Source organism: Phaethon aethereus (genome assembly GCF_964289735.1).
Source record: "Phaethon aethereus genome assembly, chromosome: 20".
In the NCBI taxonomy this organism is placed as follows: domain Eukaryota; kingdom Metazoa; phylum Chordata; class Aves; order Phaethontiformes; family Phaethontidae; genus Phaethon; species Phaethon aethereus.
In genome coordinates, this window is record NC_138596.1 from 6,944,583 (window position 1) to 6,961,353 (window position 16,771).

At 40.7% G+C, this 16,771-nt stretch overlaps 1 protein-coding gene across 1 annotated transcript in view; it reads right to left on the minus strand.

Moving 5' to 3' along the window:
• FNBP1 (formin binding protein 1) overlaps positions 1-16,704 on the minus strand; it is a gene marked incomplete at its 3' end in the record, with an annotated part of 95,204 nt that extends 78,500 nt beyond the window's left edge. Inside the window, exon 1 of the mRNA XM_082009104.1 lies at positions 16,286-16,704. Coding sequence (XP_081865230.1) covers positions 16,286-16,309 — 24 coding nt within the window. The 5' untranslated portion in view covers positions 16,310-16,704. The remainder of the gene's footprint in view (positions 1-16,285) is intronic.
• Between the last annotated feature and the right edge of the window lie 67 nt (positions 16,705-16,771).

The following is a 16,771-nucleotide window of genomic DNA, read 5'->3' on the forward strand; positions in this document are numbered from 1 at the left end:
TCAATGTTATTAAAATCTTCATAATAGAAGTAATGGAGAGCTGCTGGTCAAGTTCTGAGTTGGTATTATAGCACAGCAGATTTTACAGTAATGTTTCTTAATGAATTACTTTACTAAGACTATGTCATGCAAAAGCGTGTAGTGCACAGAGCACATGTGGTGAAGTTTTGTGAATAAAACTACACAGCTACAGGATTCTGATATCCACTCTTCTCACACTCTTGGAAGATCAAGTAGAAGGCTACCACAACAACAACAAAAAAAACCCAACACGCAAACAGAGGGGATGCTTACATTATAATGTGCTACTTGTGTTTTCCTGTCAGAGCAGTAACAAACCATGAAGTATCAAAAGAGGATGGCAAGCACAGTGCTGCTCTTTTCTAACACTATCGTGGGAGGAAATCTAACAAATGGTGGCTTCGTTTCCAGAAAGTAATGGATTCCCCAACTCTCCAGGTCTATTTGGAATAAACAGTGCCCACAAATTATATGCAAATCTGTTACAAATTCATTTCTCCATAAGCCTGCTATTCAAAATAAGCAGCTGATAACTTCTCGATAACAACGAATACAGCCAGTTCACTTATAAAAATACTGCAAACAGCTGTGGAGTAGACTGGCATCTCACAAGAGAACTGTAAATTTAGGTCAGCTTGTAGCTGTGCTGCTCAGCAGCGGAACAGGAAACAGTGTGATGTGCAGAGTAACATGTCGGTCACTTGGGCTCACTCTTTCCTGAAGCATGAGAAAAATAACATCCCACGTTCAGTATTACTTCTGCATGCTTGCTTCAGCTGGAGGAGCCTGCCCGCTGAAAGGTGGAGACCAGCTCATCGCATTCAGGAAACAGAAACTCCGGTAACATCCAAATGCATATGCACGGGGCAATGGCCTACAAAGAGCAACGAAGCTGTTTCCTGCAACTCACTATTTTTGAGCAGGGCCATGTAGGGCATCTCACAATTACGTCTTTAAGGAGTAAGTAATTAATTCCCTAAATGAAAAGAAAACAGACACACACACATTCCTTCCTCTTTTTATCAGGCATGTGTGACTATCACTCCCGCACAACTTCAAAAGCCTAGACCGGGAGGGTTTTAAGCAGATGCCATTAAATATTGATATTGTTGTATTTCATTTTTTGCATGACTATTTATTTGAAGGGAAATAATTAGTACTTTGGAAAAATAAGTCTTTGAAACACGGCTGTCAGACATACAGACTTCTTACAGTATTCAGTGAACACTGCAATTCTAGTATTGAGAATCTATCTTGGGTATCTATTAGCATACTACATTGATTTTCAATATAAGAAGATACAATACAATAGATAGCCTCTATTTAATTTTTACCTTTGTCTCAGAGTACAGTTAACCGTTCAGTAGTTTACAATTTCACAACACATAAGAACGTCCATAACAAACGTGGGCGCAAGAGAAATTACTCTCTTTTTCCCCAGACCGGAAGAGTCATGAGATGAGACAGGTTTGAGACCTGAGTAGGATTTCTACATCCTTGAGTGACATGCACTCCATCCTTCCACTCTTGCTTGTCTTTAGTTCATATTACACAATTTTCGAGACAGGGCCCATCAATGCCTGGATTCCACAAAGCCTACCTAGCACAATGTGGGTGGGATCTCCAGCAACAACTGCTGTGAGGGCAACTCCCAGGTTCATAGAATAAACCAAAACATAAGTGCAGCTTCTGGAACAGCACAACACTTTAAGCAATGCACTTATTAAAACAACAGATGTTTATGTGCTACAAGTGTTAACATCCTGTAAATTACACTGAGACACACTCCTCAAATGTCTTGCTCGATGCACTTCTAACTCATTTATTACTGGAATGAGGTGGTAGTAGAGCATTTAGCTTCAAAGCAGAAGATACTAAAGGCAAAGTTCTCATTTTTTGTGTAAGAGATGGTGGTTTTGGATATTACAGTTCATCAGAGCAAATGTAACCTGGGGAAACTCCCCACCTTAAAACACCTTTTTTTATTTAGAAAAGTCTTGCCATTATATTAAAATACCAAGCTACCATCAGCAAGCCTCCTTCCAATGCTCTGGAGTCTTACACTCAGAGTAAGTTATTAGCTGCTTCTACGACACTCGTTATATTCAATTGATCTCTCAGACACCTTCCTTCATTAAATATGACACTTCCTGAGCTGGCACTCAAGTCTGCAAGGGGTTATCACACTACACTTTAGTTGACATTTTTGGAAACATACATTGCAAATTCTAAAGTACACAGTGATATGAGTTAGTCTTATGAGTAATGCAAGGGAGACAAAAAAAGAACGATGTCTTTGAGAATAAATAATCTACTCATGGAAAGTAAGATGCATGGGGGGGACAGTGGAAGATAATGGGATATTAACCAAACAACTTGTCCTGCTGCAGAGTATCAGAAAAGAGAAAATTTATTTTACCAGAGCCTGAGACTAGAGTGTAAGGTGTCTGCATGTACTGGAGAGAAATTTCTTCATCAGGATACTAGACACACAAATGCTTTAAAAAAAAAAAAAAACCACCCACGTGCTTGAAACAAGACCAAAGGTTCTGAACATTGCCCTGCCTTGCAGAGACATTGATGCAAACAGAGTGACAGATGTTCAGAAAGCAGAGTTAGCATTACTAAATTAAGCACAATGATCTAAATTTCTTATTAACCTAAAAAAAAAAAAAGGCTGAAGACCCATAATGCAGAGATACAATGGGTACATAAACAAAATGCCCAGGGCTTCAGCTCTTATCTGCACTGAAATAACTGAAATTACTCATATGGGTAAGGGCTGAAGAATAAGCTTCAGTTCTTTACAAAATGTGGTTTAGATGAACAACAGTAGAAAGACAAGCAATTTCTAAAATAACACACACTAATAAAGATAAACAGTCTACACAATTCTAGATAAACATTCTACACAATTGCAAGTGCTTTCCAAAATGAAGCTTATCATAAGGGCTTCACATTAGAAGTGATAGTGGTGGCAAAGTAAAATTAAAACCTATGAGTTTATCCTGTCTCTAAAATTAAAAGGCTGTAATTGAAGTGAAAATAATAAATTTCACTACAGATAAAATCCCCAAAGGTATATAGACTTTCCACATCTTTGCTTTCTTGTCACCTTTATAATTCCTATTCCATTGTACTTCTCTGTGTAGGCTGAAGAAAATAACTTTTTTTTTTTTTTCAAAATTTAAATGAAGTACTTCAAAACACAGATGTTATGTTAACATATACTGTGCCATTTATACATCAGAAATTTATCTTGGGACACAAAGATTAAAAAAATACTCCCTGTTCTTTTCAGTGTGAATGCAAAATTTAGGATCAATATCATCTTCCAAATCTGGACTTGGATACAATTCTTAGGTAAACTGAATTGCTTGTCTTGTGGGAGTGGGAGCATGGGAAAAGGAAAAAAAATCTTCAGAATGCTCATGCTCAGAAATGCTTACCGAGAAAGAAGAAATTTCAAGAAATCAGAGCATCTATCATACTAAAATGAATGAGTCACTATCGTAAGCATCCAGCAATATCATCACAAGCAATCCAGAGCAGTCACACAGATTGAGCTGCTCTGCAGCACTGACAAACCAGAGCTCAGATCTTCGTAAACTTTGCAAGAGGAAAAGCCCGCAGCTGAAGGGGGACTTGCTGCAGCGATCCCACACGACCAAGGATCCCCAAAGCTTACAGTGGACCTAGAGAGAAAATAATCTCAACATAGAGCTGCTCCTTCTGACAGAAAGTCTACCAGACCCTTGGCAATCTGTATCAATTCCTGCTATTAAAAATAATGATGTGCCAGCCTTCCTCCTCTTCCCCTTTCACTCTTCCTCCTGTCTATGCTTTGCTTACTTCAGCTTTCATCCATTACGCTGTTGCAGCTTTGCCTGTTGGATTAAAGAGCACTCAAACATGGAAGAAATGGCTTTGTTTGAAGAACAGACGGGAACCTCCTGTCCAACCTTTGACTTGGATGCATCAGAGCTACTGATCTTCATACAGCAACTGGAGCTTCTGGGCACAGTTCCCTGAATGTCCCATGACTCCCCAACTATTTTATAACACAGGGATAGACCATTTGCTTGATGAGTAGTTGAATCATGTAAAAAATATGAAAGAGGATATTGACTTGAATCTACTACATGCTTTATGTGCCAAGCAGGGAAAACAAGCTTGGCCTCTGAACCACACTAATAGAGAGAAGGAAGAAAGCGGAAAACAAACCTATGTACACGGAGAGTGAGGGAAAGAAAGGGAATTTCTCAGTTTGACAAGAACATCCCCTCCCACAGCAAGGACAATGGGGTCATTCGGTGCTCTTCAGTTGTCATAATGACAATACCTTCCACTGAAAATAGTCTTTGTTCGCTACAACTCTGGTCCAAAGGTTGACTGAAACTGCTATTGCTCTCAGCCAACAAAGGAAGAGTAAAGACCTTATTTTTCACAAACACTGAAGTTTAAACCCACCTCCCCAAATAATGGAGTTTTGGCTGCTAACACAAACTGGTGGGCCATGAACCAGTTGTACTAAGGAAGTTTGTGTTACGGTAGAATACTTCTGGCAGAGCATCTCTGAAGTCAGAGGTCTTCAAGATGAAAGCATCTGCCAACTTCTACCAGGGACAGTCATTATGTCTTTACAGACATTGTTAACAAAGAGTCATCCTAAAACACTCCAGTTTTTTATAAAGTCCTTAGGCCTTCTGGATATACTTGTAAAAGATTCCAATATTATGTAAAAAGAAAATTACTGCTTACCTGACTTGGTGTGCAGACTGAGATGGACTGAGGCAGGTGGCTAAGAACTAAGAGCAAGACTGAAGAAATGTCACGTCATCTACCCCACTTTTTTTTTTTAAAACTTCTGTATATGAATTACATTCATAATTATCAGTAAGCATATTCAACAAGGTTACTGACATATTACACTTAATTCTCGCTTATGAGCGCTTAATATACAGAATAAAGCTTAGTCATAGTGGTTCATTCTTCATTCAAGTTAATGAAAGGATTTCCAGAAAAGCTGAATGTAACCATGACATTTTTATCCTCAAGAAATTAATGCATAATTGTAGCCTCTGTAAATGCACACAAGTAAACAATCTTAAAATTTTGCAAAATCAAGACACAATACAATATGCATAGGAACCCACATTTCCTCAGTAGTGACTGTTGTTAAAAATGGTGTATTTCCTGGCTTTAAGATGCTTAATTCTAATTTAATATTTGTGACCATATCTATTTTTGGAACAGCTATGGAACGCATACACAAAGGAGAAAAAAACAAGCTATAAATGCAACGCCATGAACAGAGCTATATAGTTCATGCATTTTTTCTTTTCTTCCCCCAGAGAATCTGAGCATTAAGTACTAGACCACACAAAGAAAGTGTATTATAGTCCCCCTTTTTAAAGGGTGATTTGCGCCTGCAGCTTTTTCTTTTAGTTTTGGGTTCATCTGATTATTTTCAAAATTATCGTTATCCAAGAAAACCTCCTGAAGTGCATTAGGGCTTACATATTAGTCCCAGACTGTTTAATTTAGCCCTAATACCTTGAGGAAGCTTCAGAATGGATTGTTGCTATTCTGATTAAGGAATCAATCTCACCCCCTGCTGAGAAGGTTAGATGAATGCCTTGCCCCCAGAGGGAAATCAATATTGCTCCACTGAGCAGCAACTTCCAAACACCGCATGCTCCGACGTATCATGAAGAAAGAACAAAACACTTAATTCTTGCATCCTAATTATAAAACAGGTTCTGAATTTCCACTATTTTGAAATATGTTCAAATTTCCAAGAAGCATGGATTCTAGCTTTTTACTACGGTGAATATTCCAGATTTTTTAGTTCCCAGAGATTAACCCACAGGCAAACCACAAAAAATAACTACACCAAGCCAGATTCAACATTCAAGTCAATACAAATTTCTATAATCATATGCATGAAAAACATACACGTCATATAAAAGAAATAGTCTTCTGACCTTTGTGTGAATGGAGTGCTCTACTTTGTCATGCTCTTCCTAACCATCAAGTACTTCAATTCAGCTGCTAATAAACAGGTGAAATATTTATATTTGTATTGTTTAGCTCAGCAAAGGCTTTTGTTAGCTGGAACAATTCAACACACTCCCAGAAACATTACATGTTGGCACTATGATACACAAGCCTTGTATTCAAGACTAAGTATTTCTGAAGAGCATCAACAACTATGCAGATGTCAGTCTCCAGAGATGCCTAAATTAGGTGCATGTGTTTCACAACAGCACAGTTCTTGCAAAAATTGTCGTTTTCCAACGATTACAGCTTTCCTCCTTCAAGATAGTTTCATGTCAATCATACTGAACCTCTGGAAAAGGAGCTTTCAACAATTTTATACATAATAAAAATATAAGGATGATGCAGACAAGAATCAGAGCAAAAGCCACAATGCAAAAAGAAAACAGCCCACAATTATGCAGAAGAGGAGGTGTAGAGGTGCTCACAGTTCATATTATGCTTTACCAGGATTGGATGCGTGATTCCACCCTTCCAGAGTTGTTTCCTGGGCTACTTCATTGCCTCCCAGAAGACTGCATGCAGCCACACAGCCAGAGAAACATTATTTTGTCTTTATAAATAGAGTTGAAACCTAGCTATCCCCCCTCCATTCCAAAAATAAGGCTGTAAATCCCCAGGGCACTGATTTAAATAGGAACCGAGTCACACATGTCATGTGATATGCATTCTCATTACCTAAAGGAGAGGCTGGTGCACTTGCCTAGCTTACAATTTCAGTTTTCAGGTAAAGCATGCAACAATAATCTTTAAGCACTGAATGCCTTGATCATTATGGGTAGGCTCATTGTCCTTCAGGAGAGTATAGCCTTTCTGATCAGCTGATGACAGTGTCTTTGAGCAAAGAAGCTACTAACCAATATATATAGACACTACTGAAATGTTTGATTATATACATTTTTTTGCAAACCAAAAACTGAAATAAAGCTGTGCCACACAGTTTTTCAGCATTTACATCTCAAGTTATGAACATATGCCAAAAAGCATCCTCTGTGAAACACAGATGTTTCACAACTTCCAATAGTTGTAAGGAAATAAAGGCTCTTGATCAGCACATACAACCCCTTCCTCTCACATGTTATTTTTAGGCTTTTCCAGTGACAACACACAAGAAAAAGTATCTCAGACTGCTACACTTGGGAGAGAGAGGCAGGATAGGGGAAAAAATATTTATGTAGTGCTCTATCACAGCTCTCCTGGTTCATCCACTGCCAGTTTTTCTCTTACTACAGCAAAACCTTAGTTACACATTCTTAATGAATGCCACTCCTGTAAGACCCACATTTGACAGATCAACAGCCCTCAAGAGGGCAAGAAATATTTCCCTTCCCCATTTAACTTTTGTTTGAAAAAACACACTTCCATTCACTCACTACTGCATGCCAAACATTTTTTTCCTTTTGTAAATACAAGATAAACATGTTAAAACATTTATCTCTGCATAAGAGAACTCGTAATGCAGAGTGAAAAATATTATCTAAATGCATTTTAAACCTATTTGCTAAACAATTCCTCACGGCTTTCTGCACAGAATGAGTGGATGAAAAACAGCAGTGCACACACTTCTGGATAAAGTTCTCATTTGGGGATGTGGTCAAATATTCACCCACAGTGAGTAAAGATGCAAAACGCAACCACAGAAATCAACGTACATATATTCAAACCAGTAAGTCAATTCTACTTAAGCATTACATGGAAAAAGCCACATAAAAATAGCAATGCTACAAAGCCAAGCATGCAAAAGAGGACTGCTAGTCCCTTCACTACTCTTCTGTTTTACTTCTTATCTAATCTTCATCCTTTGCCCCACGCTTCTTCCAATCACAGGAATGGTTCCTAGATGAGCAGCTCCAAGTTTCTGTAACTAGACCCTAGTCTGATCTCTACTCCTTCTTCCCCACCACGTTTGGTCTCTTGAATCAGCTCGTTTCCTCTCTGACCACAGCATCTCTTCCTCTATTCCCCACCCTTAGATGATTATTACAAGAGAAGAACCAGTTTGCTACCATCAAGCAAGTGTGAGTGAAGAGATGGACCCTTAGCTCATGACTCTGCAGCCATGCCTTTCAACCCCTTCCCTCGTAGCTGTACTCCACTTCTCCGAACTCAGTGACCACATTATCCTCCCATAACACAGCCCAGACCCCACTCGCGCAGGACTGTGTTCCAGCCAGTTTCCTCCTCCGCACCGCTGGGTGCCAGCAAGGGACTCCAAGAGCAGAGGAGGCTGCCTGACACCACCCCAGCCACGAGCAGCCGTGACATGGGAAGCCTGGCTGCACTCTTGCAAGGACTGGACTGAGGCATGTTCAACTGTTCCGTGGGTGACTGCATCATCTTGTCCCACAAAAACCCCTGCAAGGCCAAAACGCACTCAGCACAGACTGGAACTTCTTAAGACTTCGGCACTAGTAAATTCACTGAGTACTTGCAAAGTGGTATTTTTCCAAAGACTTACAAGTTTGCCTAATTTGGGCAGATTTTCTGAAGAACAGCAGAAGGCATATCCCTGTTCAAAAGCTATTGTCTGCCAAATTTCAAAACCTTCCTCCAATGAATAGGAGCACTACAGCTTTCCAAAACCAAAGAGGCATCGTGTTTAGTATGTGCAAGACACTATCCCTGGTAATAATTGAATAATCCTGACTAATCTGAAATACAAAAAAAGGTGAAGCAGGTGTAGAAAAAAAGAAAACTGCAGTCTGAGCACACTAACTTGGAAAAAAAAAAATTAAGCAGCAGAAAATAGATTACTTCAAGAGAAAGTGTTAAATAACCTTCGTAAGAAGGGCTACCAGCTCAGTCTACAACATAGGCTGAGACAGAGAAAACTGTCCGAGGCACCTGATAAGCAATTTCTCAGAGTTAATTGGAGCTGAGGTGAACTGACTCCAAGAGTCCAGTTAGTAAAATGCAGTATTCTCGATATCACAGAATCACAGAATCACTAGGTTGGAAAGGACCTTCAAGATCATCAAGTCCAACCATTAATCCAGCGCCACCATGTCCTGAAGCGCCACATCCACACGTTTTTCCTTTATATCTCTGCAAGATGATCATTCTTCTGCCAAAGGTATTCCTCCTTTATCTGCATATCCACAGATTCAGCTCAAGGAAAGTAAAATTTTTTAACTATGCAATGAATAATTTATGAGCTACAGTTTACCTGCTGTTCACAGAAGAGTAAGTCTAAGCACTACAAACTACTCTTCCCCTTCAGATACATAAATGTTACTAGCAGCACTGCCTCCAGTCTCATTAGAACGGTAGAACAAGTATTTGCATTAAAATCTTTTTAGGTACCAAGCAGAAGCACCTGAAGAATACTGAACAAGAGACAAGCAAGTGACATATTTAACACAAGAAACCTATGTTTTTTCGTCTACAAGAAGAATGATAACCCACTATGGCATTTCCTCGGGATTAAGGACTATCTGGATGACTTGGTAGCTCACTGGGGACTATCTTTCTAAACCAGGCATTAATTCCCAAAAGACTCAGTTTCAAGTTTTACTGCTTTACTAGGTTTCTGAGGGCATCTGGGGGATTGCTGGTTGTTTTCCCAATTAGGTTGACCCTTCCCCAAATAAATTAAGGGCAACATTGCAACAGAACTGCTTCTTTACGTGCTTTACAACATGCATGTCTGCTTCAGTGATGAGCAATGAACACTGGGTCATCAACATTTCATTCGTGCACTTTAACTGCACTGCTCTGTGCTGTAAGTAATCTAGAAACCCCAGCTACATCTCTTCCATTTTTAGATGCAAAAAGCAGCATTTTATTTAATAATACCAACAAACCATTCTCAATAAACCAAGCCAAAAGAAGTTAGTGACCAGATTAATAAGGTTATCCAGACAACACAGAGGCAAAGCAATCGTAAATATTCCAAAGGCATCCAAATCACCCCTACCACACCTACTTGAGAAGAAAGATTAAAACCACCATACTCTGTACATACCTATGTACATACATAGAACATATATACTACTTTTTCCCATTTTGTATTTTAGAGCCAAAGCCAGTGTTTGAAAAGAAGGACAAAGACTGCAATATGCCAACAGACAACAGTATTTTTCCTCTCACCAATTTAACCAGCTTATGGTTTAAAAAAGTGAACTAGAAAAACAGAATTTCTAGAGGTGGAAGGAGGAAGACAAGCTTCATCTGAAAAGGGCACAATTATTTTGAAGGGGGAAGTTATTTTAAAATATTTATATGAGCACTAAGGAAACTCGGAGCACTGGATTTTGGTGGCTGGATTAGATTCAATATACAACCAATCTCAGAAGGATTATTTCAAACTGGATGAAAGTGAATTTCAAAAATTCATTAGCAGGTTACCTTTCCAGCAATCAACAAAGGCAATAATATAAAGCATGTTATTAAGTTACCATACAGCAGTGGCTCTTACTCTTCATGTGGAATATGGCTTTTGAAATTCTGCTTTAAAGGAATGTTTCACAATATGAGTAACACTAATGAGCTGCAAAGAGTCCAGAAAAACATCGTCTCATGTTTGACTGCCTTCCCATATGGTTCAGGAAAGCAGGGGATCCTGAGCAGCCACAATACAAATGGGAAGACTGTGACTGCACGGGGAAAAAAAAAAAAAAAAAGAAGATATTCTGCAGTCTTGACTCATGCTGGAAGATCGTAAATCCCCCATTCTTTAATGAATAGGTAGCAAATACAAGAGCAGGTTGGTGACAACATTATAGAAAACCTCTTTCTTAAGGCAAAGGCGAATTGTAAACGAAATTACTCAGACGTTCATACATTGAAGACCCAGTAACTCCTTCAGAATCTAGAACAGAGTTTTTCTACTCCTAGTGCCTGGAAGTACCAATGGGTGTACACAGGGACCTCACACAGAACTCCATTCTCCTACCAACCAGCTCTTGTGAGCAGCAGGGGAGTCCCCACACAGCACATCTTAAAGTTTAAAAATCAACTACTTTTAAACTAATGAAAAGAACTACGACAGCACTAATTTTAAAATGCACATACTTACAGGCTGCAGCAGCCCGAACCACCATTCTGTGATGGGCAAATGCACAAAGGTGTGTGCTGCAGAATTAAGATACTGTGTAATGATTCAACTTCTATAAACAATTTCTCACTCAGTAATCTGCATATACAGGCTGACCACTTAAAACACTGAGTGATCCACTATGAAATAAGAAGGAGATATTAACATCAGACAATTTTGCTAACTCAAAACTGTCCCAGTAACTATGCAGAATACTTAGTTAATGAAAAGTGTATTTTGCTTTGAAGTGCCCATCTCCAGCACTCTGTATACAACTTTGACTAAGAGCCTTACCAAAATTATAAATATGATGCATTTATTCCTGACCTCTGCTTTTTTTCCCCCCAACCTCTCACTGTATTTGCTTTTAGGGTGCTTTACTCTGGAAGTATATTTTTGTGGGTAAAATTCCAGCCTCTTTGAAATATACAGAAGTTTTAACATGTTGCTAAATAGAAACCAAGATTCTACTAAATACAAAGAGAAAGGGGTCAGGGATACACAGCTTTGCCTCTAGGAGTTGTCTAAATGATGGCAAGTAAGTTGCAACAATTCACAGCCAGTTTACAATAAAACACACTTTTCAGAAGAGCACTTGCCATCATTACAGAAGAATTTTTTTCTAAACTGCAAACAATTCATCCACCCACCTTTGAAGATTAGGCCCATTACTTTATATAATGGAAACTCTCAACTCATAATCAGAGTTAACTTGTGATTTAGCATGCAAGACTAAATACTTCTAATGTGTCCTTGTCCCATCAAAAACCAGCACCTTCTCCTTTCAGTCTTGCATAGTAACAGTTAACACCCCAAACCAAAGAACTGGGGTGGGGGGAGTGGGAATGGGACAGGTGGGATGACACAGATTTCTACTATATGCAATTGATTATAGTGGTGCATAGAATAAAACTAGATGTTGGCTTAAGAAAACAACCAATACATCAAACCTAGCTCTGTAGATCCTCTTATAGGGAACAGGCCGCCAAGTACCGAGCCTTGATTTAAGATCACATTAGAGTACTGTGTCCAGGTGACACCACTGTGTAATGCCAACCAAGGTCAAAATCACACGGATACTCTAGACTGTTTCCGAATGCGAGTCACCACTACATGCAACACCCATGCATTATAATACTATCGAAGAACAATACTGCATTAAAGAAAATTTCAAAAACGTACGATTACAGCTGTTTAAACACAAATTCTGCTGATGAATTAGAGACACAAGTACTGAAGAGGAAACTATTTCTCAGTTACAGATAGCGAGTTCAAGTTCTCGAGTTGCACCTGTGCTTCATCATCTGACAATGAGGACATATAGTTAAGAGAACATGGTCTACAAGAATCCCACTTGTTTTAATACTTTGAATTAAGAAATTACCATTACTGAAAACAATACTTTTCTAAACCGTAAAAAGTTTAAAGGCAATTCACATTTATAAGTGGAATGAACTTTTCAAGGCAAAAATAACTATATCCACAAATTGTATTTTTTCATACTAAAGCATACTGGAACATTCCTCAAACAAAAGGTGCAGGTACCCAAAGTATCAGTCATGTGAGGAGTTGGCCAACACAGTCCCTTGCGTAAGGACGGCAAATTAGGTCTTTTGCAAATACAGAATATTCACCTTCTCACAGGTTGGAAGGACAGTGACTGCTGTTAGCAGACACCCAGATTTTCACAAAGGTCAGAGAAAACAGTTTATATGATCACCCTCCTCCCCAGTCTTTTTCTAAAATTTACATTAACTGTGGAAAAAAACACAACAAACCCACAGTGCCTGCACCTCTGAAGCATTCATAACAAAAAGATGAATCTTCCCACATTTAATCACTTTACCACTTGCACTTGTCATACTGCCTGACAGGGTTCTGAAAAGACAGAGTTTTTCCCAGACCACTTAACCACAAATTTACACGTAGCTCCCCCAAACTACATACTGTACCAAAACTCATCATCAAGAAAGTTCATTCCCTTCAACATACCAACCGTGCAGCCACAGCTTTTTCCACTCAAAAGACAAGGGCTCAAGTACTGAGGTTAGTTTTAGCTCAGTTTGCTAGGTAATTCCTACCACTTGCTTCAAGGGCTTCATACCACACAAAAGAACATTGGTGGGAAGGGTAGCACACGCTAGCATTTTACTAGCTAAAGCACCCTTCAGAACAGCTGAACATGCCATGCTCTACGTTCTTCCCGTTACCCAAGAGAGGAAAAGGGCAAAAGACATCAAAGTATGGTTTTACAGCCTATTGTCTCCAAAGCATAGGTGACTGAAGGTGCAAGTTGGGTGTGAATATAATCTTTACTTACCACTACATTAGCTAAGTATTTAGAAAACATTGACAATTTTAAGAATGAGACATGAAATAAGTATCTACTATACCCTCCTACCTGCTAGCCCTTAATGCTACTCTTGAACCCGGGTGAAAAACAAAATTGCTTGCTCCTATGACTGTACTTTGTACTAATACATGCTTCATTAGTACCTCTAATAATTCTGCTGGTTATGGGTCCATTTACACTCACAGGGCCAATCTTAAGATGAGCCTCAGAAGTCTAGATTCAAGTGAAGTATCAATAGGAACTCTGCAATAGGATTCACAAGCCAGCAGCACGGAATATACATCACAGCACAAGGCTGAAAGTCTGTCTTGGGAATAACTTGCGTGTTGTTGAAGGGATTTTATTGCTTCTGAAGTATAAGACTTTCTGCAACCAAGTTTTCCTTTGTTTGTTTGTTTGTTTTCAGGAACAAAGAGAAATTCTACACAAATCCACACACATTAACATTCTAAAGAAAAAGCTCTATTTTACTCCTGCTTTGCTACATTTAAAGGGGTGAATCACGAACACGCATCCAGTCTGGTAGATCAGCACATCAGAGATACAGGGCAAAAGTCAAGCCTGATCAAACAACACTAATCTTCCTAGTAAATTTCAAATTTCTAAACTATGGTTGGAAACACTTGTTACTGCCTCAACTTTCAGTCCATCAAATGGTTGCATCAAATCATAAACCAGTCACATTGTGAAACAGGCATTTGCTGCTTACAACACCCATTCCTAAATATTCCTAAATACTCATTCCCTGACTACTTAAAACAAATAATAAGGTAAATGGAAATTTAATTTTGTTTAAAAAAAAAGCATACCATGATCAGCCAAAGGCGGTAGCATATATTAAATACATGTTTTTGTGTGCTTTCCCTTTCCAGTGAAGGGGCGAACATGGGAGAGAAAAATCAGTGTTTTGGCCTGAATACCCAGAGCACTGGAAACCGTTGTTTTCAAAGCTCTGCCCACTTTAAAATAAAGCAACTCCTGCCAATTTTGTATCTAGAATCGTTTAATCTGTTGGTCCAACCCTTTTTGTCAGTAACCTGCTACACTTCTCAAAGTACTACATTGAAGATAAGAAAAATACTTTGATGCTGCTGAAGACAACAAAATTTTCAGGGTGAAAAAATGTTACAAAAGCAGTTTGTAACTGTTACAGAAGACAAGTATATGACTGCACATACACCCGCAAAGATTACATAAAACAGAAACAGCTATTTTTAAGCACTACTCTACTACTACTGCTCTTGTGCAGAAACATCTCACTATCGCTTGCACACTTTTAAGAATGCAAAAATAACTAAGTCCGTCTTGAGAATTCAGAATTTATTTTCCTGTCAAAATTGTTATACTGACTCTTACGGTAATTCCACTCAAGCTATTTCATCTCTCCCCAAAGCTTCCAAGATCCAGAAAAAGAAGGCAACTGCAAATTTTCCCAGAAACATTCCCATGCAGCAGAGCTGTTTAAACACTGATGAATCAATATAGCATCACTACAATATTTCATCACTATGTATCACCTTTCTTTCTCTGGAATATACAAGCACAGCACAATAACCTCTCAGTAGGATTTGCTCCCTGATTTACCGTCTAGTTCTAACCAGATCTAAGTCTAACATGACTACAATGTCACAGCAAAACGAGATGCTTAACCGTCTCCCAGAACAGGCCAGTAATGCATCCAGAAAGGACAATTAGCACATTTAAAATAACCATTTCTATATAGAGACAGTTTAAAAGCTTAGATACGTTTACATCTTAACTCGCACTGGTTACTAGCCACACACAGAGTGAAATCCTGCAGTGCTTTGCAACCCAGATGACCCTCGGACACTGGTTCTATGACTTCTCCATTCAAAACACTGTTTCCCTTTTCCTCTTCCCCCCTCCCGAGCAGAGATTTGTCCAAAGATTTTTAATGTCCCACCATTAAAGTAACTGCTTGCAGAGTCTCCTGTCCACTGTTACAAGCCCTCGATAACAGGTTTTGCTTCACCATCACACTGCCAAACATGGCTGCACCATGTCCTCTTTGTGTTTGAATATGTATATCTCTTTTGCCTTTCAAGACTTCTTCTACCTGCCTACCCTTATTTTCTCGGATTAGCAAGGGACAATTTCAAATCGCTATTATCCGCTTTTCATTCCTTTTAAGAGTTCGATATTTTCCAGTAATGTAAACCAAATGCATTTATACTCCCCACTTTCCAGGTTCACTTCAGAAACAATCAAGGAGCTTTACCCATTTAAAGCCTCCCCACAATTAAAACGTACTTATTTACACCCAACAAAAAACTCTTCTAATAAAAACCTCCGTCCTTCGAAACAAGCGTGGAGAGAAAACCCTTAACAACAGCGAAAGGAAATTTTATCATCTGGCTTTTCTTCCCTGCAGCTCCCTCTCCTGAAATTGGACCCCCTTGTATATAAATCCACCTCGGAGCCTCTCCTCCAGCCTCTTGCAGAAGCCACACACAAAACCCACCCAGTCTTTGCTTGAAAGCCTCCCGTCGCTTCTTGTGCTGTTCAGTTTTTCTTTCTTTTTTTTTTTTTTTTAATTTTACTGAAGAAAATGAATAAGACTAACCAGTCTCCGTCGGGATCTTCCCTGCGGAGGCTCCACATAAAAGTTTCTGGAACGGGGGGACCCCGGCCAGAGCCCCCGCGCGGCGCCGCGCACGGCAGAGCCAGGCCACCCCGGCCCCCCGCACCGCGCCGGGGCCGGCCCCTCCGCACGGACCGTTATGACACGGGGCGGGCGCGGCGCTCCGCCGCAACGACGACCCCGCTCCCCTCCCCTCGTTCCCTGCCTCACTCACCCACAGCTCCGTGCCCCAGCTCATGGCTCCGCCGCGCCGCCGAGGGCCGGCGCTGAAGGGCAGGCGGGGGGACGCTGAGGGGTCTCTCTGTCCCCTGTCTGGGCTTCCTTCTCCTTCACTCCCCGCGCACGGAGGGCCGGGCCCCGGCGAGGCGGGAGGTAGCGGAGAGAAGCGGGACGGGGCCGAGCGCTGCTCACCACCGCTCCCGCCTCATCGCGCCGCAAAATGGCCCGAGCGGCGCCGCGCGGGGAGGCGGTGGCGGAGCGAGGCGGGCGGGGGGCGCTTGACAGCTCCGGCGCACTGCGCAGGCGCGGTCCGCGGCGGGAGGGAGGAGGCGGGCGAGGCCTGCACCGCGCAGGCGCGGCCTCCGGTCAGCGCGCTCCCGCTCCCCCCTGGCAGCGGCGGGAGCGCGCCGCCGCCACCGCCGCCCGGTCCCGCCGGGGTCCCCGCACGGGAGCGCGGCGGGGGCCGACGGCAGCACCCGGC